The sequence below is a fragment of the Hemitrygon akajei genome, chromosome 15 (assembly GCF_048418815.1).
Source record: "Hemitrygon akajei chromosome 15, sHemAka1.3, whole genome shotgun sequence".
Lineage (NCBI taxonomy): Eukaryota > Metazoa > Chordata > Chondrichthyes > Myliobatiformes > Dasyatidae > Hemitrygon > Hemitrygon akajei.
Genome location: NC_133138.1, coordinates 73,081,022 through 73,108,497, shown reverse-complemented (window position 1 = coordinate 73,108,497; position 27,476 = coordinate 73,081,022). Strand labels below are relative to the sequence as shown.

At 38.8% G+C, this 27,476-nt stretch overlaps 1 protein-coding gene across 3 annotated transcripts in view; it reads left to right on the top strand.

Annotated features, from left to right (window-relative positions):
* The window catches only part of nsd1a (nuclear receptor binding SET domain protein 1a), a 200,027-nt gene that overhangs the window by 45,765 nt on the left and 126,786 nt on the right, over positions 1-27,476 (top strand). For all 3 annotated transcript variants that reach the window (XM_073067756.1, XM_073067755.1, XM_073067754.1), the window contains exons 3-5: positions 1,650-1,788; positions 19,427-19,596; positions 19,733-19,792. In XM_073067756.1, the coding sequence (XP_072923857.1) occupies positions 1,650-1,788; positions 19,427-19,596; positions 19,733-19,792 (369 nt within the window). The remainder of the gene's footprint in view (positions 1-1,649; positions 1,789-19,426; positions 19,597-19,732; positions 19,793-27,476) is intronic.

The window sequence follows — 27,476 nt, the reverse complement described above, 5'->3', positions numbered from 1 at the left end:
CTTCAACCCACTTAATTGAAATTGTTTTGTAGCCTCAGTGCATCCATTTCAAGTCCTCATCGTGAACATTTAGAGATTTTACATTCAGTTGTGAACAGCTAGGGCCCATGCACTGATCTTTGTAATACTCTTGGTCTCTACCTGCCAACCTTAAAGAACAAGTATTCCTATTGTTTCCTGTATGTCAACCAATTTTCAATCCATTATCAATTATTATGAAAGGTAATAAATAACTTGCTGCTTGAAAGAAGATTACGCTACTCAATTGTTGCCTTCTCTGCCACTCAGTACAATCATTGTTGAGTTTCACCTCAGTGCCACTTTCCTTGTTTCCCTCTTTACAAAACAAAGTATTGATCTCTGTTTTATATATATTCTATAAATAAGACTCCATGTGCGTCTTTGGAATCTCTACCCAAGATTCACTGCCCTTTGAATAAATTTCTTCTGAATGTCAAAGCCTTTTTTTTGAGACTATGACTCAAAAAATTATTGACTGTGCATTTACTCTGTCAAACCAGTAAGAATTTTTTTGTTACCACAGGATAACCTCTCATAATTTCTAAATTCTAGAGTACAGACTATGTGTGCTTAATTCTCTATATCAGGCAAACCACAATCTATGAATCTTGATAATAAATATATTCTTTCTTGGGGAAAACCAGAGCTAGCAAAATATTACAGATGTGGTCTCATATATTTGGAGCACAGCATTTCTACTTTTTTTGCATTTTTGCAATGAAAGCCAACTTAGTGTTTGTTTGCTATGCTTGCATGTTAACTCTGATTCAGTACACTGGACACCTTGGTGCCTTTGAAGACTAAAACTTTTAATCATTTGATATTAAAAAAAGTGCAGATTTTTTTTTCTACTTAGGAGGATGAAATAACATTTTTCTTGCATTATATTCCATTTACAACATCCTTGTCTTTAATGGGCCAGACTACTGATTTCTGCATCACTCCAGTGGCTAGAGGGGAAGTCACCAACATGAAAATGACTAATACTATTCTATTCTGTTAATTATTTTAGCAATATATAGCCCTGATTACCCTGTGTACTCTAACTTCATTTATTTTTTTGTATGGCGCTTTTATTTATAGGCCTTTTGGAAATCCAAGTATTCCATATCCACCAGCTTGTCCTCATCTGTTCTGCTGGTTGTAACCTAAAAAAATGCTTCTAACAAATGTGACTTCTCTTTCTAAGTCCATTACACTTTGTCTAATACTGTTATTTTCATAATGCCCCATTATCACTTCCTTCACAATTTCACTATTTTCCCTGTAATATCAGGTTAACTGATCAACAGTTCCCTTTTTGCTCCTCTCAAATTTGTGAAATGGCAGAGTTATATTTGCCACCTTTCATTTTGTGGAACTATTCTATTTTGTTGAAATTTGGAATGTTTTGGGATATTTTTCTTGTATTATAGGCTTGTTAAATGGAATGAAATATAAAAGTTAAGTTTATGTGGTATATATCAAAAGTTTCCCTATGTGAGGATCCCATAATAAAAAGCAGCATTTGAATTTAGAATGAAATAACTTGACCAGTTTGTCTCAGTCATAATTGAAAACTGCGTGGTAAGATTTATTAGAGCAATACGATATTAAATACTATTCTGACCAAGTCACATTGGTTTCAGTTTACTGGAAGGCGAAGAAAAGTGATTCCTGTGAAGTATGTGATTGGAGATTTGGTATGGGTGAAGTTCAGTAGACGTCCTTGGTGGCCCAGTGCTGTCTGTCTTGATCCTCTGCTGAAGATTCACACCAAGATGAAGGGTAGGTATTTGGATACAAGATGTGAAACTGGTTGTTGCTTAGCTATGTGTCACTTATGAGCACTAGAAGAATTGGACAATCTTAATCAAACTCTGAAGACATATGATATTTTTTTCTTTTTTAACTACAGATTTTCCCCCCAGTCATCCTTTCCATGAAAGCTACTTTTCCTCATGGTGATACCCTAAGCTTTACCAGTGGCCTTCCTGCAATTAGAAAATAAAATGTGATTTCTCTAAAAGAAGAATCAATGATTCTTCAAATATCAAAGCAGCCATTCTTTTCTGCAACATTTTTGGGCTACAATGGCAAACTAAATTTGTACTAGACAAATCCCAAGTAATGCCCATCTTCAGTAAAAGCCTCATTTCCCTGCCTTGACCATGAATGGTTTTATCGGCGTTTCTTCACCATCAGTAATTAAACATTGCTCTAGTTTAGAGCATGGCCAGAGTTTATGGGAAGCTCACAGAAACACTGGTTACAAAAGGAAGTCATAGTTAACCTGTCTGCATATCGACTCATGATTCCTTTCTGCATTCTTCATAACATTCTTCAAGAAAGGAATGATGAAATACTCTTGTAAATCATTAATATATGTTGTAGATTAACTTCTTCAGTGTTCTTCAAAACTGAGAATTAAAGACTCAGTTTGTTTTGCATCCTACTCACCACCTTGTATGTCCACATGCTTCACTATAAATGCAGTGTTGCTGCAAATTGTGCTGTCTATAAATTGAACTAGAGCAGCTTGTCAGTTTAATGTTCATGGTGTCAATGAAGGAGCTTTCAGCTTTTTGAGCCTGCTCCTCAGTTCAATGTTGTCAGATAGCAAATTTTTAAAGAGTTTACTGAGCTATTGCATTTAGTGCACTTGGCAATAATAGTAACGTCCTGTTATTTCTTCTAATTACATGTATAATGGTTACTTGTATACAGTAGTAGCCTTATGCAAATTATACACTAGGATAGGTAGATCCCTCTGTATTTCCCTCTGTATTTTACAGTCCCTCATCATTAATTGATTGACTGATTTGAGATACAGTGTGGAGTAGGCCTTTACGACCCTTCAAGCCATGCCACCTAGTAACTCCCCAGTTTAACACTAGCCTAATCATGGGACAATTTGTAGTGACCAAATAAACCTACCAACTGGTACGTCTTTGGACTGTGGGAGGAAACTGGAGCACCCAAAGGAAACCCATTCAGTCACAGGGAGAACATACAAACTCCTTACACTGGAACAGCAGCGGGAATTGAACCCAGGTTACCTATACTGTAAAGCATTGTGCTAGCCACTACACTTCTGTGCTTCCCCAAGTTAATGACCTTTTTATTTTACTTACCAAAATTTCATATTTCCCGAATTTGCCAGATTCTTGCCCATTCATATAACCTGTATGTATCTCCGTAACCTCTTTATATTTTCTTCACGACTTACTTTTCTACCCACCTTGTGTTGTCACCAAATTTAGCATAAATATAATTTTTGTTTTCAGGTCATTTGTATAATACATTCCCAGTCCAACCAATCCCAATGGAATGCCATTTTGTCAATCAGAAAAAAGATCCTTTATTGCCTTTTCCCCATTAGATAGGAATTTGCATTTCCACGTGAATATGTTATGTCCTACACCATAAGCTTTTGCGTTTTACAAATGCCTTTGTTTACAGCCCCTTATGAAATGTGATTGTGAAAGCATAAGATATCTACTGGTTCCCCTTGAAAGACTTCGCTTTTTCAAAGGCTGGGATCTGGAGATGGGATGGGGTTGATTATTCTGTAACATGAATCTGTGCATGCCCCAAGAAATTAAAAAATAAACATTTTTTTTGGCAGTGATTTGATTTACTTCCCCCCCAACACAAAATTCCTTGAGAATGAACCTTAATTTTTGGGTAGAGATTTGTGAATTGTATGATGGCAGCCTTGTGTAAACTAAATAGCTGTAACATGGCAGTGTTTGTACCTTTCTGAATCATGATTTACCTTCAACAAAACTGTTGACTTTTTTTGCTTGACTGTCTTGAATTTTTGTAATGTCTTTAAAAGCATGATACTTTTCCACTGAGATGTTTAAGCTAGCTGGTGTGAGCTTCCTACTTTCAGCCTGCCCCCCTTTTTGAATAAAAGTTGCATTTTCTATTTTCCAATCTCATTTAATCTTCCCTGAATCCAGTGAATTTGGGAAATTAAAGCTATCAACCATTTTGCTAGGGAATTGAAGGAATGGCCAGTTTCTGATAGGTCAGTTAATACCTAGAAATTGATCAACTTGCACCTCCAATCATTTTCTTTCCTTGAGATACAGTTTTCCTGGGTCCCTGCAAATTCTGATGTATTTTTAAAGATTTTACTTGCATGTGTCTTCAGCGAATAGAACTCTGTCTTGCCCAAGTTGGTAAAATAATCATTCACAAAAATGGTGACTTTTGTGGTTCCAATACAGACTATTAGGGTACATCACAACAGTTTGAGTTCCTCATTTCTGAAGTACAGGGATAATGAATGTATAATTTTCTGTTTAAACCCTCTTGCTTTAAATGTTGACTGAGAATCAGTTTTCCAGGAGCAACTCTTCGGTAGCCTCCAACCCAAGCATGAACATTGATTTCTCTAATTTCTGGTAATTTATTCCCCCTCCTGTCTTTTTCCATTTCCCATTTTGGCTGCTCTCTTATCCTTTCTCTTCTCAACTGGCCATCATCTCCCTCTGGTGCCCCTCCTTCTTTCTCCCATGGTTTTTTTTATCCCTTTACCTTTTTTGCACCAATCACCTTCCAGCTTCTCACTTCATCTTGCCCACTCCTTGCAACCACCCATCTGGTTTCACCTATCACCTGCCAGCTTGTACTCCTTTCCTCCCTTATCCCCTGCCCCCCCACCACTATTTTATTCTGGCTTCTTCCTCCTTCCTTTCCAGTCCTGATGGAGGTTTTCAGCCCAAAACATCGACCATTTATTCTCCTCCTTAGATGCCTGACTTGCTGATTCCCCCCCCCCCCCCCCCCGCATTTTGTGTGTTTCTGTATTTGATAATTTTGGAGATTATAGTTGGAACAACTACAGAGTTCTCATTAATTGTAAATTCCTGGATTGGGAGCCATCTGGTTATAAGTATTGGGCACTCTTCAGTGAGATTATTTTTTATTCCTTGTTATATTACTTATAATTTCAGTGACTTCCATCTTCGAGTCTTCCTGGAATGTTGAACATGCTATTCTTTCATTGTAAGTTGTGAGACTTACTAATTGTTCAGCAGTCTACAATTTCAATAAGGTTCAATAAGTACATTTAATGTCAGAGAGATGTGTACAGCATATATCGTAAAATTCATTTTCTTTACAAACATCCACAAAAACAGGAGTGCCCCAAAGAATGAATGGCAGTTAAAAATTAGAACCCCCCGCAGTTCCCCCTCACACACACAAGCAGCAGCAAGGCAAAGACCCCCCCCACCACCCAACGGGGGAAAAAAGCATCAGCATCCTCCACTGAGCATTCAAGCATACAGCAAAACATCAGTAAAGACACAGACTTGCAGTACCCCAAAGATTACTCGTTCACCCGGTAACTTGACATACCACAGGCTCTGTCTCTCCCTAATACAGTAAGGGAAAAAGAGGTATCCCTGTTTCACAGCGAGAGGGGAGACATAACAAACAACTCGCTGATTACGATGTTAAGTCTGTTGCGTCCCTTTTTCTGAGCTCTGTGCCCAGAGAATCGGCCCTGGAAAGGCTCAGGTCTCTGGACACACAGCCGGCAGCTAACCTGCTGCTGTTAATGTTCCGTGTTCTCCTGCGACACCTCAGTCAGGGTGAATCTCAGCCTTGAATCATCCCGTCTCCAGAGCCACGAAAATACGGCACCCTGAAGGCATGCTAGTCTTCCAGGCTGCGTCCTTGGAATGTGAAAAAGTGGCTGATCATGAGGCTTTGAGAGTGGGTCCCATTCCCGCAAAGAACCGAAGTCAGACTGTAACTCTGGTTCAGGGCCTACAAAAGAATCTTGAAAAGGGAAAAGAGATATCAAAGATAAAAATAGAGTTGTTCCGAAGATACAAGCAAAGGAGTTGCCCTTTAGCGCCATCTTGACTTTAATTCACAGTATTGTTACTCTATGATGATGTTAGGATGGGTAAATCCCTGAAGCCAGTTGCGACATATCCCAGGTTACTATGGGAAGTGAGAGAAGAGATTTCTGTGCCTTTGGCGATGAACTTTGCATCCTCACTGGCCACAGGAGTAGTGCTTAAAAAATTGGGAGGTGGCAATCTTTGTTCAGGAAGGATGTTCTGACTGTGATCAAAGTCACTGGAGAGACACTGAAGCTGGTGATAAAAAGGTGTTTATTCATCACAAGCGGGCATCTTTCTGGAGACCCTCTTGGTAGAGCTTCAAAAACTCATCAGATTTTTTTATACCTTAAAATCAACGGAGCAGTAGCTGATTCAATACAATTTCAGTAGTTACAATGACATTGTTTACTTTAATATTTTGAATAACAGTGTTTCCTTTGAATTACATATCTGCAGTGGGAGAAACCCCTGAATGTTCAAACACTTGCTGAGACAGAGAGAGATTCCAGACACCAAAAATTAATGCTGTCAGGACTGACTCTGAATACACAAATATCCCAACTTTTGATAGGTCAGCTATTTGATGTGCTAAGTGATAAAAGCAGTCAGATCTGTGAGTTTCCTTGAACTTGTTTACAATGATAAAGATAACTTAGTCATGTTGCCTGGTTTGATATAGGCCAATTAACGTAACTCCATTGTCCTGCACCTGGCCAATTATAAAGTCTCTGCACACCAAATCTTTTGTTTATTTGCAAATGTGTCCTCTTAACTTTAATTTTTCACTTGCAATTTACAATTTTCATTCAGAACTGAAGACTAGCTCTTTGAATTAATATCTGCTGTATTCACAGAACTCCAAAATGTTCCCTAACAAAAGATGATGGGGATAACGCTGGTAATTATAGACCAGTGAATCTTGCATCAGTAGTGGGCAAACTATTGGAGAATTCTTAGACGCAGGATTACGAACATTTAGAGAAGTAGTCTGATTAGGGATAGTGAATGCGGTTTTGTGAGGGGCAGGTCATGTTTCATGAGATTGATTGAATACTTTGAGGAAGTGACAATGTCAAAGAAGGCAGGAAGGCCTTAAAGGTCTCTGCTTCTTTCAACAGACCTGACCAGTTACCCTCCCCTCCACTGTTTGGAGGGCTCCTTCCACTTTCTCCAAACCCAGGGTATAGCCATGGGCCGCAGCTATGCTGCCTTTTCATTGAATATGTGGAACACTCCATGTTTCAAGCCTTCTCTAGTAATGCTTCCCAATTCTTTCTGCGCTATATTACTGACTGCATTATGCTGCTTCATGCACCCTAAACATAGATAGGAAAAAGGAGGAGGTCCTGAAAACAGACTACAGGAAGTTGAGAAGGAAATTGAGAAGTAAAACCTCAAAGGTAATAATCTCAGGATTACTGCCTGTGCCACGTGACAGTGAGTATAGGAATAGAATGAGGTGGAGGATAAATGTGTGGTTGAGGGATTTGAGCAGGGGGCAGGGATTCAGATTTCTGGATCATTGGGACCTCTTTTGGGACAGGTGTGACCTGATAAGGAGACAGAAGGTGTAATAAAGGTATAATAATAACATGGTTGTTGTGGTGGGAAATTTTAAATTCCCAAATATTGATTGACATCTCCCTGGAGTTTGTTAGGTTGTTCAAAAAGGTTTCTTGACACAATATGTAGATAAGCCTACAAGAGAAGAGGCTGTACTTGATCTGGTATTGGGAAATGAACCTGGTCAGGAGTCGGGTCTCTCAGTGGAAGAGCATTCTCGAGATATTGATCACAATTCTATCTCCTTTACTGCAGCGTTGGAGAGGGATAGGAACAGACAAGTTAGGAAAGTGTTTAATTGGAGTAAGGGGAAATATGAGGCTATCAGGCAGGAACTTGGAAGCATAAATTGGGAACAGATGTTCTCAGGGAAATGTATGGCAGAAATGTGGCAAATGTTCAGGGGATATTTGTGTGGAGTTTTGCATAGGTACTTTCCAGTGAGACAGGGTACAGGAGCCGTGGTATACAAAAGCTGTTTTAAATCTAGTCAAGAAGAAAAGCTTACAAAAGGTTCAAAAAACTAGCTAATAATAGAGATCTAGAAGATTATAAGGCTAGCAGGAAGGAGCTTAAGAATGAAATTTGGAGAGCCAAAAGGGGCCATGAGAATCCCTTGCCAGACAGGATTAAGGAAAAGCCCAAGGCATTCTACAAGTATGTGAAGAGCAAGAGAATAAGACGTGAAAGAATAGGACCAATCAAGTGTAACAGTGGAAAAGTGTGTTTGGAACCAGAGGAGATAGCAGAAGTACTTAATTAAAACTTTGCTTCAGTATTCACTTTGGAAAAGGACTTTGGCGATTGTAGACTTACAGCAGACTGAAAAGCTTGAGTATATAGATATTAAGAAAGAGATGGTGCTGGAGCTTTTGGAAAGCATCAAGTTGGATAAATCACCGGGACTGAACGAGATGTACCCCAGGCTATTGTGGAAGGTGAGGGTGGAGATTGCTGAGCCTCTGGTGATGATCTTTACATCATCAATGGGGTCAGGAGAGGTTCCAGATGATTGAAGGGTTGCAGATGTTGTTCCCTTATTCAAGAAAGGGAGCAGAGATAGCCCAGGAAGTTATAGACCATTGAGTCTTACTTCAGTGATTGGTAGGTTGATGCAAAAGATCCTGAGACACAGGATTTATGAACATTTGACAGGCATAATATGATTAGGAAGAGTCACTATGGCTTTGTCAAACGCAGCTTGTGCCTTACGAACCTGATTGAATTTTTTTGAGGACGTGACTAAACATTGATGAAGTTAGAGCAGTAGATGTAGTGTATATGGATTTCAGCAAGGCAATTGATAAGTTAACCCCATGCAAGGCTTATTGAGAAAGTAAGGAAAGTATTGGGATCCAAGGGGACATTGCTTTGTGGATCCAGAATTGGCTTGCCCACAGAAGGTGAAGAGTGGTTGTAGCCGGGTCACATTCTGCATGGAGGTCGGTGACCAGTGCTGTGCCTCAGGTATCTGTTCTGGGACCCCTTCTCTTCGTGATTTTTATAAATGACCTGAATGAGGAAGTGGAGGGATGGGTTAGTAAATTTGTTGATAACACAAAGGTTGGGTGAGTTGTGGATAGTATGGAGGGTTGTCAGAGGTTACAGTGAGTCATTGATAGGATGCAAAACTGGGCTGAGAAGTGATAGATGGAGTTCAACCGAGATAAGTATGAGGTGGTTCATTTTGGTAGGTCAAATATGATGGCAGAATATAGTATTAATGGTAAGACTCTTGGCAGTGTGGAGGATCAGAGGGATCTTGGGGTCAGAGTCCATAGGACATTCAAAGCTGTTACGTATGTTGACTCTGTGGTTAAGAAGGAATATGGTGCATTGGCCTTCATCAACCGTGGGATTGAATTTAGGGGAAGAGAGATTGCAGCTATATAGGACCCTGGTTAGACCCACTTGGAGTACTGTGCTCAGTTCTGGTCACCTCACTACAGGAAGGATGTGGAAGCCATAGAAAGGGTGCAGAGGAGATTTACAAGGATGTTGCCTGGATTGGAGAGCATGTCTTATGAGAATAGGTTGAGTGAACTCAACCTTTTCTCCTTGGAGCAACAGAGGATGAGAGGTGACCTGATAGAGGTGTATAAGATGATGAGAAGCATTGATTGTGTGGATAGTCAGGCTTTTTCCCAGGGTTGAAATGTCTAATATGAGATGACATGGTTTTAAGGTACTTGGAAGTAGGTACAGAGGAGATGTCAGGGGTAAGTTTTTTTTTATGCAGAGATTTGTGAGTGTGTGGAATGGGCTGCCAGTGACCGTTGTGGCGGCAGATACAATAGGGTCTTTTAAGAGACTCCAGGATAGATACATGGAGCTTAGTAAAATAGAGGGTTATGGGTACCCCTAGGTAATTTCTAAAGTAAGGGTATGTTCGGCACAGCATTGTGGGCAAAGGACCTGTATTGTGCTGTAGGTTTTCTATGTTTCCTTTCCAGAGGATCAGAGATGTCTTCCTCCTTCCAAGAATGGCATTTTCTTTCCTCCACCATTGATTCTTCCCTCACCGGCATCTCCTCTATTTCCTGGATATCTGCCTTAATCCCATCATCCTGCCACCCTAATTGTGATAGAACTCCTTGTTCTTGCCTACCACCCCATGAGTCCCCTCATCCAGTACATCATTCTCTGCAAGTTCCACCATCTTCAGTGGGATCCTACTTCCAAACCCAGACTCCACTTTCTGCAGTGATTGCTCTGTCTGTGGTTTCCTTGTCAATATGTCCCTCTGCACAAATCTCCCTTCTGGCACTTAGCCCTGCAAGTGGAAAAAGTACTACAGCTGCACATTCACCTCCTCTCTCACCTTCATTCATCCAAACCGTCTTTCCAGGTAAGCCAACACTTTTTCGAATCTGTTGGGGTTATCTACTGTATCCAATGCTCCCCTTGAGGCCTCCTCTACTTTGGTGAGACCCTGTGTAGATTTAGGATGGGTGGGTGGAGGGCAGGTTGTTGAGCACCTTCACTCCATTTGCAACAAGCACGACTTCCTGGTGACCAACTATTTTAATTCCAGTCCCCACTCCCATTACGACATGTTGTTTTATGGCTTCCAGTCCTGCCACGATGAGACCACCTCAAGTTAGAGGAGTAGCATCTGATATTCCATCTCAATCTTTCTAACTTCTGATAACTTTTTTTTTCTCTCTCCTACTTCCTGCTTCCATTCCCACTCTAGCTCACCTCTTGTATGTCTTCTTATCTTGCCCTAATGTCCTTCCTCCTTCCCCTTTTCCCATGGTCCACTCTCCTATCCTGTCAGAGCCTTTACCATTTCCACCTATCATCTTCCAGCTTCATCTCCCCCCTCTACCACCCACCTAGCTTTGCCTATCATCTTCTAGCTTATACTCCTTACCTCCCCCACCCCCACCCCCACCACCTTATTCTGGTTTCTTCCCACCTCCTTTCCAGTCCTGATAAAGAGTTTCAGCTTGAAATGTCAACTGTTATTCCTGTCTGTCCATAGATGCTGCATGATCTGCGGATTTCCTCCAGCATTTTATATGTTACACCCAGTGAAAGCAGAACAGTGGATTTGGTCTTTATAGATTTTAGTACAGCATCTGACAAGATTCTTAATGGCAGACTCATTCAGAAAGTTAGGAGGCGTGGGATCCAGGAAATTTGGCTGTGTGGATTCAAAAGTGGCTTGCACATAAAAGGCGGTGGTAGTAGATGGAGCATATTCTGCATGGAGGTCTGTGACTTGTAGTGTTCCATAGGGATCTGCTGTGGGACCCCTGTTCTTTGTGATTTTTTTATTATGAATGTCTTGGATGAGGAAATGAGGTTGGTTAGTAAATTTGTAGATGACATGAAGGTATGTGGTGTTGTGGTAGTGCAGAGGTTTGTTATAATAGGACATTGATATGATGTAGAGTTGGGCTTTGAAGTTGCTGATGGGAGTTGAACCCTCTCCAATGTTAGTATATTCTTTCTAAAATACGGAGCCCAAAACTGCACATAGTACTCCCAAGTGTGGTCTCACGCGTGCCTTATAGAGCCTCAATATCACATTCCTGCTCTTATATTCTATGCTCTTATATTGTTTTAGAGCCTGTTGGTTGACGGGTAATAAATTTCTGGTGTGTGTACTGAGGTGCCTGTACCACCTTCCCAATGACAGCAGTGAGAAGAGAGCATGACCTGGTTGGAGAGAGTCCCTGATGGTGGATGCTGCTTTCCTGTGAGACCGCTTTGTGTAGATCTGCTCAATAATGAAGAGGGGATTGCCTGTGATGGTTTGGGCTGTATCCATTCCTTTTTGTCTGATTTTCTGTTCAAGAGCAATGGTAATTTCCACAGCAGGCTATGATGCAGCAAGTCAATATATTCTCCCACCACCCATCTATAGAAGTTTGTCAAAAGTTCTAGATGTCGTGCTGAATCATCAAACCTCTAAGGAAGTAAAGGTGCTGCTGTGTTTTCTTCATAATTGCATTGCATGCTAGGCCCTGGACAGGTCCTCCGAAATGATTACACCGAGAATTTAAAGTTGCTGACCCTGTCCACCTTTGATCACCCAATGAGGACCAGCTAATGGACCTCCACTTTGCTCCTCCTGAAGTTAATTATCAGCTTTTTACTCTTGTTGACATTGTGTAAAAGGTGGTTGTTGTGGCAGCACTCAGCCAGATTTTCAATATCCCTCTTTTATGTTGATTCAGTCTATGACAGTGCCATCAGCAAACTTTTAAAGATGGCATTGGAGCTCTGCTTAACCACACAATCACAAGTGTAAAGTGAATAAAGTAAGGGGTTAACCACACAGCCTTGTGGTGCACCTAGTGCTGATGGAGACTGTGGATGAGATATTGTTGCCAATCCAAACTGACTGCAGTCTGCAAGTGAGGATTTGGAGGACTCAATTGCACAAGGAGGTATTGAGGCCAAAGTCTTGAGGCTTATTAATTAACTTTAAGGGGATGATAGTATTGAATGCTGAGCTGTAATTGATAAAGAGCTGTAATTGATTTGGCTGAGTACTAATGGTCTTTAGTATTCAGCCAAATACCCCACCTGGGCCAGATGCTTTCCATGGGTTCACCCTCCTGGAGGATGTTCTGGAGACTGAAATCACAGGATCACTGTGGGCTGTGGGAGCTCATGAAGATTCTTCACGCTTTGATGGTCAAAGCGAGCATAGAAGGCATTGAGCTCACCTGAAAGCAAAGCCTTGTTAACTATGTTGCTTGATTTCATTTTGTAACAGGTTATAGCATTGAAGCCCTGCCACAGCAGATTGCGGATCTGATAGTTCATCTGGGGCTTCTGATTGGGGAAGTTGTTAAATGATGTTTGTGGGGCTGTTAGTTTATGAGGAGGGTGGAGGAACAGAGGGAACTTCAGCTCCATGTCTACAGATCCTTTAAAGTTGTAGTGCAATTTGATGGAATTGTCAAAAAATGCATATAGAAGGAGGGGTAACTTTTACAATTTGGGAAGAAAACATAAAGTGGGGATATCAGAGGTATTTTTTTTACAGAGAGAGTGGTAGATGCGTGGAATGCACTGCCAGGGATGATGGTGGAGGCAGGTACATTGGGAACATTGAAGAGCACATGGATGAAAGGAAAATGAAGGGCTGTGTAGGAGGGATGGGTTAGATTGAAATGGATTTGGTTATTTCAAAGAAGACCACCATATACAGCGGGCAGTGGAGTGAGAGGGTAGCAGAGTGAGATTGCTTTGGCTCAATGGAGCTTCAGCGAAGAAGGGTCAAGGTGAAGAAATGAATCGCAGAGATTCACAGATAAGTCTTCGACTTCCCCAGTGGGCTCTTCCCTTTCTCCCATGGTCCTCTTCCGCTAACATTGGTTGCTCTGTCATGGCAGGTGAGCTCAGACCCGTGCCATGCTCCTCCTGTGACATGTGGGAACTCAGGAAGGCTGACAGTGTGCAGGAAGTGTGTCCGGCTGCAGCTCCTGATAGACCGCATGACAGCACTGGAGCTGCACATGGACGCTCTCGTCCGAGATGGCAGGGGATTGTGGATAGCACATTTAGTGAGTTGGTCACACTGCAGTTCAAGGATCTAAGGAAAGATATGGGAATGGGTGACCAACAGGAAGAGTAGTAGCAGGAAGGAGTACAGGAGTTTCCTGAGGTCATCTCCCTCCAAAACAGATGCAGGTTGCCCCTGTTTTTCAAACATTCGCTTTACGACAGCTCGCTGTTACGAAAGACCTACATTAGTACATGTTTTCACTAACCAAAGAGGATTTTCGCTGTTATGGAAAAAAGACGCCCGCTTTATACGTAATTTTACCCCGAGAAAGACTACCATGACTGTGAAGCTTGTGGGGGCAGTTATGCATGCATGTGTGTACATGCCAATTCCCCCCCCCCCCAACTCTATTTTGGCTCACTGTCTTCCCGATTTTGAAAAGTGAAACTACACCGTACATGAAGTATTACTACTTTATATAGGCTGTGTATTTATCATATCATTCCTGCTTTTACTATATGTTCGTGTTATTTTAGGTTTTATATGTTATTTGGTATGATTTGGTAGGTTATTTTTTGGGTCTGTGAATGCTCAAAAAATTTTTCCCATATAAATTAATGGTAATTGTTTCTTCGCTTTATGACATTTCGGTTTACAAACAGTTTCATAGAAGTGCTTTACCTTCAGATAGCAGGGAAAACCTGTATACTGCTTTGGAGTCTGTTGGGGAAGATGGCTCATCAGGTGAAGGCAGCAGTAGCAAGGATCGTGGCACTGTAGGTGGCTTTGCTGCACATGAGGGCAGGAAGAAGCGTGGGGGAGCTGTTATGATAGGGGATTCCATGGTAAGGGGAATAGAGAGGAGCTTCTGTGGCCTCAAATGGGACTCCCGTATGGTGTGTTGCCTCTTGGGTGCAAAGGTCGGAGATGTCTTGGAAAGGCTGCAGGGCATTCTGAAAGGGGAGGGTGAGCAGCCAGCTGTCATGGTGCATGTAGGTACTAATGATATAGGAAGAAAGTGGGATGAGGTCCTACAAGCTGAATTTAGGGAGCTAGGAGATAAAGAGTAGGACCTCAAAGTGTGCATAAAAGTGAAAAGCAAAAATCTCATAGTCACTAGATTCTAAAAGGACAATGAGTTTGAGTGAACTTGTGGCACAGATCAGTATCAAGGCGTAGGATTTAGTGGCCATTACAGAAACATGGTTGCAAGGTGGAGATGACTGGGAATTAAATATCCAAAGGTATCAGGTAATATGGAAAGATAGGCAGGAAGGCAGAGGGGGTGGGTGGCGCTCTTGATTAGGGATGAGATCAGGGTGATTGTGAGAGACGATATAAGATCTATGGAGCAGAATGTTGATTCCATCTGGGTAGAGATTAAGGGAAGAAATCACTGGTGAGTGTTGTCTGTAGGCCACCTAATAAAAATACTGCAGTTGCAGAGGCGATTAACCAAAAAATAACTGAGGCTTCTAAGAACGAAATGATAGTTGTCATGGGGGATTTTAACTTCCACATAGATTGGGTGAATCAGGTTGGTCAAGGAAGTCTTGAGGAGGACTTCATAGAATGTATCCGTGATGGCTTTCTTGAGCAGCATGTTGGTGAACCTACAAGGGAATATACTATCTTGGATCTAGTCCTGTGCAGTGAGACAGGTAAGATTAACGATCTTGTAGTCAGGAATCCTCTTGGAAAGAGTGATCATAGTGTGATTGAATTTCGCATTCAGATGGAGGATGAAATAGATCTAAAACTGGTGTATTATGCTTGAACAAGGGAGACTACAATGGGATGAGGGAGGAGTTGGCTAATGTGGATTGGGAGCACAGGCTATTTATTAGGACAGTTGAGGAATAGTGGAATACTTTCAAAGAGAATTTTCAGTGCTCAGCAAAAGTATATTCCAGTCAAAAGTAAGGATAGTAAGTGTGGGGAGAGCCAGCCTTGGATAACTAAGGAAATAAAAGATAGTATCAAGTTAAAAGCTCATGTGTACAAAGTTGCAAAGAGTAGTGGGAGACTGGATAATTGGGAAAACTTTAAAAAGCAACAGAGAACAACTAAACAAGAAATAAGGAAAGGGAAGATAGAGTATGAAAGTAAATTAGCACAAAATATAAAAATAGATAGCAAATGTTTTTATAAATATATAAAGCAGAAGAGGGTGGCTAAAGTCAACGTAGGTCCCTTGGAAGATGAGAAGGGGAAATTGATATTGGAAAGGAAATGGCTGAGGTATTGAATGACTATTTTTTGTGAGTCTTCACAGTGGAGGACACATCTAATATGCCAAAGAAGGATGTTATGGACGAAATGGGAGGTGAGGACCTCGATAAAATCCCTGTCACTATAGAGATGGTGATGAGCAAACTAAAGGGCCTGAAGGTAGATAAGTCCCCATGTCCTGATGGGATGCATCCCAGGGTGCTGAAGGAATTGGCGAAGGTTATAGTAGACACGTTGGTAATTATTTATCAAAACTCTCTCGACTCTGGGCAGGTCCCGGCGGATTGGAAGACAGCAATTGTCACACCACTTTTTAAAAAAGGATGTAGGCAAAAGACGGGTAACTATAGGCCAGTTACCTTAACATCTGTAGTTGGGAAAATGATTGAAACTGTCATTAAGGAAGAAATAGTGAAACATTTAGAAAGGAGTGGTTCCATTAGACAGATGCAGCACGGATTCAGAAAGGGCAGGTCCTGTTTGACAAACTTGCTGGAGTTCTTTGAGGACATAATGAGTGCAGTGGATAGAGGGGAACAGGTGGATGTCGTATACTTGGATTTCCAGAAGGCGTTCAATAAGGTGTCGCACAGGAGACTTATAAATAACATATGGATGCATGGAGTCGGAGGCAGTGTATTGGCATGGATAGTAGATTGGTTAACCAATAGAATGCAGAGAGTTGGTATAAAGGGGTGTTTCTCCGATTGGCAGTCAGTGGTGAGTAGGATGCTGCAGGGGTCGGTGCTATTTACCTGCAGCTGTTTACCATTTACGTTGATGATGTGGAAGAGGGGACTGAGTGTATCGTGTCAAAATTTGTTGGTGACACTAAACTGAGTGGAAAAGCAAATTGTACAGAGGATGTGGAGAGTCTGCAGAGGGATATAGATAGGTTAAGTGAGTGGGCCAAGTTCTGGCAGATGGAATACAACATTGGTAAATGCGAGATCATCCACTTTGGAAGGAATAATAGAAGAACAGATTATTATTTAAATGGTGAAAGATTGCAGCATGCTGTTGTGCGGAGGGACTTGGGAGTGCTTGTGCATGAATCGCAAGAAGTTGGCTTGCAGGTACAACAGATTATTAAGAAAGCAAACGGAATGTTGGCCTTCATTGCTAGAGGGATTGAATTCAAGAGTAAGGAGGTCATGCTGCAACTATACAGGGTACTGGTGAGGCCGCACCTGGAGTACTGTGTGCAGTTCTGGCCTCCATACTTGAGGAAGGATATACTGGCTTTGGAGGCAGTGCAGAGGAGGTTTACCAGGTTGATTCTAGAGATGAAGGGGTTAACCAAGAGGAGAGATTGAGTCGCCTGGGACTATACTCTCTGGAGTTCAGAAGAATGAGAGGGGATCTTATAGCAACATACAAAATTTTGAAAGGGATAGATAAGATAGAAGCAGGAAAGTTGTTTCCATTGGTAGGTGAGGCTAGAACTAGGCGACATTGCCTCAAGATTCAAGGGAGAAGGTTAAGGACGAAGATGAGGAGAAACTCTTTTTCCCAGAAAGTGGTGAATTGGTGGAATTCGCTGCCCAAGGAAGCAGTTGAGACTTCCTCACTAAATATATTTAAGATACATTTAGATAGAGTTTTACATAGTAGGAGAAGTAAGGGTTATTGGGAAAAGGCAGGTAGATGGAGCTGAGTTTACGAACAGATCAGCCATGATTTTATTGAATGGTGGGGCAGGCTCAATGGGCCAGATGGCCTACTCCTGCTCCCATTTCTTGTGTTCTTATGTTCTTATAAGGGTTAGCACAACTTCATGGGCTGAAGGGCATGCACTGTGCTGTACTGTTTTACATTCTATGTTCTATTACCTGTTTTCACAATTCCATTACCTTTTTACAAATGATTCATATTTCTCTGACCAACACCACCTTGTTTCGATATAAAGTGGTTGGGGACATCCTTTCCAATATTCCAAAATACATATTTCTTTTTAACTTTGTCATCAGTACTCCTGTTGCTTTCAGTTTTCATGCTGCTCTTTTTATCATAGTCATATGAGGTTTTTTCCAAAGGTGGAAGATGGGTGTCTTATTTTTATTTTGTTACACACATGATCTTTTGACATTGCACACATCTGTGTAGCCTAACATAGTACTTGCCTCATTGCATTTGTTGATGTCTACCTTCCCTAAATATAGACTCCTTGGTTCCTGTTTCTATGTTTTTTTTCAAACACTGCACTCAATCTGGTCACCTTGAGCATTTTTGTTGTAATAATCACACAATGTTGAACTGAAAACTAAATTTGACGCATTAGTCAGTGATAAATCTATTTGCCTTTTTTTGATCTTGTGTAGGAAATTGACTGCAAACCTAAAATTGACTTCTTTTCTGAAATACTTTCTCTCCCGATCTAGGTGAAAGGCAAATTTTAGCATAAAATTTGCTCTTTCATTATTACACGCATACTTTTCTCCATTGCACTGGTTCACAATCATTCTAAGAAGCCTATGTGAAACTCACTGGACTCTTAACTACCCCTCTATTTTTGATGTCTAGCTCTCCATTGCTCTAATTCCTCATCATACAAAATAATACATAAAAGCACATTTATTTTTATTTTTGATAGTTTCTGTTCCTTCACTTCATTTTCCTTTTCCTGTTGATTTTTTAGCATGGCTTATTTAATTGTAGTCCTCAGTGTCACGAATGAGTAATGGTTACTGCCTCAATGCACCACGTTAAATTTGTGCCTGTAATTCATTCAGTTTGAACTTCTATCTTTTAAATTTATTTTATTTTAGCAATACAGTGTTGTGTAGGCGCTTTTAGTCCGGCGCACATTCCAAAGCCCCCGTTATCTCTAGTCATAACTGAAACACCGCGCTACAGAGAAACCATTACATCAGCAGGGAAGACCTTTCCCAGGTCGTCACAAATGTATTTGTGCTATTTTTGCCTCACTGATTCCTCCATCAGATCTATCTCCTTCGTTATTTTAATTTTTTTAATGACTATTTTAATCATCCTTTGCAATAGAAGCTGGTCCATGTTTGTTTAAAATAAAATCTATATCAACTGTATAATATAACCAGTTCTGATAGAATCCCTTTAAAGTGAAACTTCAGATCTGTTTATCTTCTTATGGCTGCTGCTTATCTGCTAATTTTTCTAGCATTTCCTCTTTAGATCTAGTAATTATAGTTACTTGCTCCAGGCAATATACCACACTTGGTTCTCAGTCCTGTTTGAAGACAATCTTTCCTTTATCATGAATTACAATATAGATACAAGTAACAAATGGTCTGCCTTCCAAATTAGTTGAATACCCAACAACTGAGATACAATTCTTACCCATCCTTTTGCTCTCATGTCATCAAGATCCTCCGGTTCATGTTATACCACTGGGAGTAGTTTCATGATGCAAAGCCGTGGTTGAAGAACTTTGTTCCCCATCATTCATGGAGGGTTACATTTGCTTAATAGATACTAATCTTGCTAATATTCACATTATATTAATGTTTGTATTGTGGATTGTACCACAAATGAGAGTGACGGATCAATTTTTAGGCTTTTGATAATAAAGGACTTTGTATATTTTTAAAAAAGGGTGCAACATTTAACATAAGATACCTGTCATGTGAAAAAATGTACCCATCAAAGATGTTTTTTCTTATTACTTTTCACAGAATTGTAGTTTGTTGAATATGTTGCATTTTACAAAACTTTGATACTAGACTCAGAAATTATGACTAATTACAGAATGCAATTTTGATAATTTTCTTACTGGATTTCAGTTACTCTTTATAGCTTTATTTACTTCAATTAGATCCGAGCAGAAGGCCTTGTCGACAGTATCACATTCAGTTTTTGGGCATCTTTACAGAGCATGCATGGGTTGCTTCAGCAATGGTTGAGCCATTTGAAGGAAGACATCAGTATGACCTGCTGGTGCAAAGGAGTGCCAAAAAAGCAGAAAGTGATGCACAGAGAAATAAGGTGCTGTATACACCTGAACCCTTCCACTTTACAATCAGGTTAAACTTCAAAACCACTCAGCAAACTGAAATTTAATCAATGTCATATTGGTAAACTAATGATTTTACAGTTAAGTTCTTTTCTCTTGAATTTAAAGATTTGGATGCTGCTAGTTACATGCCATGGCATACTGTTGAGTTGGCAGATAATTCATAAGGTAATTTTTAATGCAAAACTGAACATAGAGATTCCCAGAAAAAAATCATCAGTGTATTGCCTATGTTTACATAGTTTTAAGTAATGAAGAATTACAGGCAGAACTATTTTAGCTTTAGATTCAGAATTATTTCCTCTCATTTTACTAAAGAAATAACCCATTTTCTCAACGTCTGTCATCAACTCCAAATTATTACAATTTTACTTTGAAGCAAATGGCACTTAAAATTTTTGTGATATTGATTTAGTGATTACTACTTTACACAATACTCTTGTGTTTGCATTTTAATTGAAACAGCTGTTCTTGCTCCAATATTTAAAAGAAAAATAACTTGATTTCTTAGTTGTTCACACAATGTGAATGTTGCTTCATAGGTCAGCATTTGTTGTCAATTCCTAATTACCGTAAATTCCGGTGTATAAACCGACCCGGAGTATAAGCCGAACCCCATTTTCAAAGATTAAAAATGACTTTTTCATTTTATCTTTGTATAAACCAAGCCCTTTTGTAGAGGTTTTTGATATAACCAGAAAAGATCACAAGATCTCACATGCTGGTACTCAGCTTTGCGGGATCCAGAACCTGGAAATTTTGTGAACCAGTACCTGTTAAGAAAACAGGCCTACACATTGTAGAGTGTTAATAAGTGAATTCTTAATAAATAAATCAGGGAGGGAAGTTTTGGATTAAGCTCCCAATGGTAAAGAATCCTATGAAATGTAACTCCTGTGAAACCATTAAGTGCCCATCGTAATCTCGTTAAAGCTTAACACGGGGTGGCGGGATCAGTACGTGTACTCAGTATTGAGTTTGTGACCACCGTGTACAAAAGATTAAAACGAATGCGATATGATGCTGGCTTCAAGCTGAAGGTTGTTGATTTTGCTAAAAGAATGAATAATTCTGCAGCTGCTAAGATGTTTAGTGTAAATGAGAAACAAGTGAGAGAGTGGAGAAAGGCAGAGGACATGCTGAGGGAAATGCCAAAGACAAAATGTACAAACCGTGGGAAAACATGCCAGTGACCAGAACTAGAAGAAAAAGTTTTAGAGTGGGTGAATCACCAGCGATTGTCTGGATACATTGTTACCGGAGAAATGATTTGAGTTCAAGCATTGAAATGGGACGAGATACACTGAGGTCAGCGACAATTTCAAAGCTACGCGAAGTTGGTGCACCCAATTTATGAATAGACGTGATCTTGCGTTGAGACAAAAAAACAAAGAGTGCTCAGAAAATTCCCGCAGGGTGTTGTTACGTTCAGGAACACTGCTGGATGGATGAAGCGGGTTGCTTGAAGTGGGTTAAAGAGGTGTGACGTCGACGTCCTGAAGGCTTCAGGAAGGGAAAGTTGCTACTTGTCTGGGACGTGTTCAAAGTACGCTCGTCAGGTGAGACAAAAGCAGCATTGAAAGCTGAAAATATGGACATTGCAGTCATCCCCAGTGGTTTGATGTCTGTGCTCCAGCCACTAGATGTGAGTTTAAACAGACCATTTTAAGAATTCATGCGTTGACAGTGGAACGAGTTTGACTCAAAACAGCCAATAAATACGACCTGTATTCGTTTTTCCAAAGTTGGCACCCTCTATGTAAGCTGACCCCCTAATTTTAGGACCAAAATGTAGGGCCAAGTTCTCGGCTTGTACACCGGAATTTACGGTAACCCCTGAATTGACTGGTTTGCAAGTCAAGGCTTCCTTTTGAGATGGCCTTGTTAATCAAATATTATAAATGGGTCTTGTTTATATAGTCTGGATCAGGTAAACATAGCAAATTTCTATCAAATGTCAATTACTAATTGGGTATCTTCCTACAAGTCAAGTACAGTGTCTGTAAAAATAATTCACCCCCCCCCCCACCTTGGAAGTTTTCATGTTTCATTGTTTTACAGCATTGAATCAGAGTGATTTTTAGTTTGGCTTTATTGACACTGATCAACAGAAAAAAAAACTTGTCAAAGTTAATACAGATCTCTACAAAGTGATCTAAATTAATTACAAATATAAAACACAAAATAATCTGTTGTTTAAGTATTCAGTCCCTTTAATATGACACACCATATCATCACTGATGTAGCCAATTGGCTTTGGAAGTCACATAATTAGTTAAATGGAGATATGTTTTTGAAGACCTGTGTGCAGTCAAGGTGTTTCAACTGTTTTTTTTTTCTTTTTCAATCTTTTTATTAATATCAACATGATAAGATTAATACATAGATAACGGGATTACAAACTTACAAAACTAAAATGAACATAAAAGGATACACAAGCAATAAGTACATTATAGTTAAGGCTTCCCAAATCATGAATGATACAAATGTCATATAAATGAAACAAAAAAACTAAGTAATTCATGTTGAAAAAAAAGTAAAGAGAAAAAGAAAAAAAATATTAATACCCTAAGAAAAACTAAACTAACAAACTAACCATTAACTATTAAGAAAAAAAAGGAAAGAAGAGAAAAAAGGGCTGTTTATAGTATCTATAAAAAAAAATTACAAAATCATCAGTGTCCCCAACTCCGATCCTCTCAACATATATATATACTGGAAAAACAAATAGGATTGGAACAAGGTCAAATTACATTATGTGAAAATATTGAATAAATGGCCTCCAAATCTTTTCAAATTTAATAGAAGGGTCATATACGACACTTCTAATTTTCTCCAAATTTAGACATAACATAGTTTGAGAAAACCAATGAAATACGGTAGGGGGATTAATTTCTTCCAATTCAACAAAATAGATCTTCTAGCCATTAATGTAAGAAATGCAATCATCCGACAAGCAGAAGATAAATGGATTGACCCCATCATTGGTAAACCAAAGATTGCAGTAATAGGATGAGGTTGTAAATCAATGTTCAATACCGTGGAAATAATATCGAAAATGTCTTTCCAATATTTTTTCAAAAGCGGACATGACCAAAACATATGAGTTAAAGAAGCTATCTCAGAATGACATTTGTCACATATAGGATTTATATGGGAATAAAAATGAGCCAATTTATCCTTGGGCATATGAGCCCTGTGCACAACTTTAAACTGTATCAATGAATCTTTAGCACATATAGAGGATAAATTAACTAATTGAAGAATTTTATCCCAATTATCAATAGGGATAGTAAAGTTAAGTTCTCTTTCTCAATCATTTTTAATCTTATAAAAGGCCTCAACGTATTTTCATAATTATATTGTAAACATTTGATATTACACCTTTCTGAAAAGGATTTAGTTCTAACAAATTCTCCAAAATACCCGAAGAATCAAGATTTGGAAAGGTAGGAAGTACAGTGTTTAAGAAATTCCTAATCTGTAAATATCTAAAAAAATGAGATCTTGGCAAATTATATTTATTAGATAATTTTTCAAAAGACATAAAACAATTATCCAAAAATAGATCAGAAAATCATAGTATTCCTTTAGTCTTCCAAGCTGAATAAGCTTGGTCCATAATAGAAGGATGAAAAAAGAAATTGGATACAATAGGAATAGTTAAAACAAATTGATTGAACCCAAAAAATTTCCGAAATTGAAACCATATACGTAAACTGTGTTTGACTATCGGATTGTCAATTCGTTTATGCAATTTAGAAAGAGCAAAGGGAAAAGAAGTCCCTAAAATAGAACCCAATGAAAATCCTTGTACAGATTTAGTCTCCAGATTTACCCAATGAGGGCTAGGAGATAAATCTCAATCCCTCAACCAACATTTCAAATATCGAATATTAATTGCCCAATAATAAAATCTAAAATTAGGCAATGCCAATCCACCTTCCCCCCTTGCCTTCTGTAAATATCTTTTACCTAATCTAGGATTTTTGTTCTGCCATGTATATGAGGAAATTTTTGAATCAACATTGTCGGAAAAGGATTTCGGAATAAAAATTGGTACCGCTTGAAATATATATAAGAACTTGGGTAAAATAATCATCTTAATAGCATTAATCCAACCTATCAGAGATAAAGACAATGGTGACCATTTAGTGAACAAACATTTAATCTGATCAATTAAGGGTAAAAAATTAACTTTGAATAACTCCTTATGATTTTTTGTAATTTTAATCCCTAAGTATATATATAAAAAAAAGTCATTAACTAATTTAAAAGGTAAATTTCCATAAATTGGAACCTGTCTATTTAAGGGGAACAATTCACTCTTATTAAGATTCAATTTATACCCAAAAAAATTACTAAACTGAGCCAACAATGATATAACTGCAGGAATGGAATTCTCAGGATCAGAAATGTATAACAACAAGTCATCTGCGTATAATGATAACATGTATATCCATCCCGCGAGTAATGCCAAAAATGTTAGGTGATTCTCTAATAGCAATTGCCAAAGGTTCTATAGCAATATCAAATAATAATGGACTAAGAGGACAACCTTGCCTGGTACCCCGAAATAAACGAAAAAAGGGAGATCTTTGATTGTTAGTAAAAACCGAGGCTACTGGAGTGTGATATATCAATTTAATCCAGGATATAAATGTTGGACTAAAATTAAACTTCTTGAGCACAGTAAATAAATATGGCCATTCAACTCTATCAAATGCTTTCTCCGCATCTAATTAAATGACACATTCTGAGGTGTTGCGTGAAGGAGTATAAACAATATTCAATAATCTCCTAATATTGAAAAAAGAATAGCGATTTTTAATAAAACCAGTTTGATCCTCCGAGATAATTTGAGGTAACACCTTCTCCAGCCTGATTGCCAGTAACTTGGAAAAGATGTTGGAATCTACATTCAATAAGGATATTGGTCTATAGGATGCACAATCAGTAGGGTCTTTATCTTTTTTCAATATTAAAGAAATGGAAGCTCTATAAAAAGATTGTGGCAATTTACCTAGTCTAACTGCTTCTTCAAAAACCTTGCATAACCAAGGAGAAAGAGTAGAGGAAAAACACTTTTAAAAAATTCCACTGTATACCCATCTGGACCTGGTGCTTTCCCAGAATTCATAGAGAAAAAACACCTTTAATTTCTACATCCGTAATAGGAGTTTCTAATATTAAAAGTTCTTCTGATGATAATTTTTGGAAAATTCAATTTCCAAAGAAAATCATACATGGTATGATCATGAGGAAATTCAGAATGATACATGGAGGTATAAAAATCTTGAAAAGATTTGTTTATCTCATCATGGTTAACTGTCAGTTCACCATTCTGTTGACGAATCTTAATAATTTGACGTTTAACCGAAGCATTCTTCAATTGGTTAGCTAACAGTTTACCCGATTTATCACTATGTATATAAAAATCAGTTCTGGTTTTCATTAATTGATTTTTAATTGAAGATGTAAGTAATAAACTGTGTTCCATTTGAAGCTCAACCCTTTGTTTGTAAAGCTCCTTACTAGGAGCAATTGAATATTTCTTGTCAATTTCTTTAATCTTATCAACCAATAAAAGAGTTTCCTTCTTAATACGTTTTCTCAAATCAACAGAATAGGAGATAATCTGTCCACATATATATGCTTTAAAAGTGTCCCAAAGTATTCCGCAGGAAATTTCATCCGTGGAATTAGTTGAAAAGAAGAAATCAATCTGTTCCTTCATAAATTTAATGAAATCCAGATCTTGCAGTAAGGTAGAATCAAATCGCCATTGCTTAGTACTAGCTGTATCCATTAATTTAATAGAAAGTTTAATTGGAGCATGATCAGAGATGGCTATAATGTCATAATTACAACGTTGATTGTCCTCTTTCCTCACATGAGTTTCTTGTACAAAAATAATATGCGGATTCAGTCTTTGGAATACTTTAAAAATCTTTTTCCGTTTAATCGGATGGTTTAAGCCCTTAGTATTCCAAGAGACAAAATTAATGGTCTGAGCCATATTTCTAAAATCAACCCTTTGGTATCTAAAGAGTTAACCAAAGTATGAACTCATGCACCTGAAAGAGGAATAAAATAAGGGGAGGACCCGGAAATGACGACATGGCGGACATTTTAGTAGTTTGAAATCAGCCCAAATGAAAAAACTAGAAAAACTAATAAAAAGAGCAATAGAATTAAAAAGGAACCCTCCGCCCACCACCCACGGAAAAGAGACCCTCCTGAGCCTGAAGGAGGCCAGGAAAAAAAGAAATTGTGAGACTAAATCTACCCCCATGTCTCCAGAAAGCGACTCCAGATATATAAAGGAGAAAAAAAAAAGATCCACCCAAAATCCTAAAAAGTAATTAACACTAAACTAAAACAGACTTCTTAATATAATTGCTGGTTAAAAAAAAAAACAAAAAGAATATAAACACTGGTAACTTATAAATCGGGTTAAAACCCGAACAAATAAAAGTTAGGATGTGATAAGAAAGGCATTATAGGAAGAAGACGACAAAAAAAAGGCGAAATAAAAAAAAGCAAGAAATATTTTAGAAAAGAAACCGCCATCTTAGTTACACAAAAAATGAAAAAGATATATATCAAAACATTAAAAAAAATTCACCTTCAAAGGATTAATAATGATGACCAAAAATAAAATACAATGGTTAAAGTAAGTAAATTAAAAAGATTAGTACGTCGATAAAGAAAAACTTTAATTGGAATATAAAATGTAAAATAAACCTACACCAATAGTCAGAAATAAAATCTGGTTTTAGAAACAAAAACTATCTTGTAACGATCAAAACCATACATTTATTAGAGACGAGAATCTGAAGCAGTAGGATAGTTCTCATCCAGAAAGCTTCGAGCATCAGATGTGGAGAGAAAAACACGTCGTGGTGCATTCAAAGGCGAGATTCTAAGTTTCGCAGGGTATAAAAGCGCTGGTTTTAGGTTTTTCTCATAACATTCGGACATCAAAGGTTTAAAAACGAGCCGCACCTTCATCACTTCTGGGCTGAAATCCTCCACAAGCCGAAACTGGAATTCTCTCAATTTAACTATCCCTAAACGCCGAGCCAAACGAATAAGGTGCTCTTTAACATGCTCATAATGAAATCGAACAATTACAACAGGTGGTTTAGATGAAGAACTTGGTGATCAGCGCATAATTTTATGGGCACGATCAAGTAACGGAGGACTATCTGGGAATACAAAAGGGAACGCATCCTTTAAAAGTTGAGCAAAATACTTCGAGGGGTCCCCTTGTTCGATACCTTCCGGGAGACCAAGTATGTGTAAGTTCTGTCTTCTAGACCGATTTTCAAAATCGACACTCTTGGCTGTAAGTATTTCCAACTGTTTAATTGCCGAAGATCATTTCTGCTCCAGTTTCTGGATTTTCAAGTCTCGCTTCCGAGTGTCCTCTTGCAGAGTTGCGATTAGAGTTTGATGCTGTATAACTTCATGATCAATCTTATCCAGGGAATCCTGGAAAGCCTTTAAATCTGCTTTGAAAGTTTGTCGTCGTTCTTCAAATTTTTCATTCAAGAGCTCCAATATCGTATCATAAGTCAATTCAGTACGCTTAGGATCAGTTTTTTTTCTTTCCGTTGCCGTTAGAATCTTTCCCAGGGTCTTGCCCTTTAGATCTTAAAGCCATTTCAGTACTCATTTCTTCAAAATTCAGAGTACCCTCTTAAAGATAAGTCCAAAAAAGTAACAAGAATCTTCTGGTGTAGATAAAAATAAGTTAAATAAGGGTGATCATAGGTTAAAAAAGTAAAGGCTATGGAGCGAATCTAAAACAGTGCTCACTCCATGAGCGTCTCCTGGTGACTCGTGT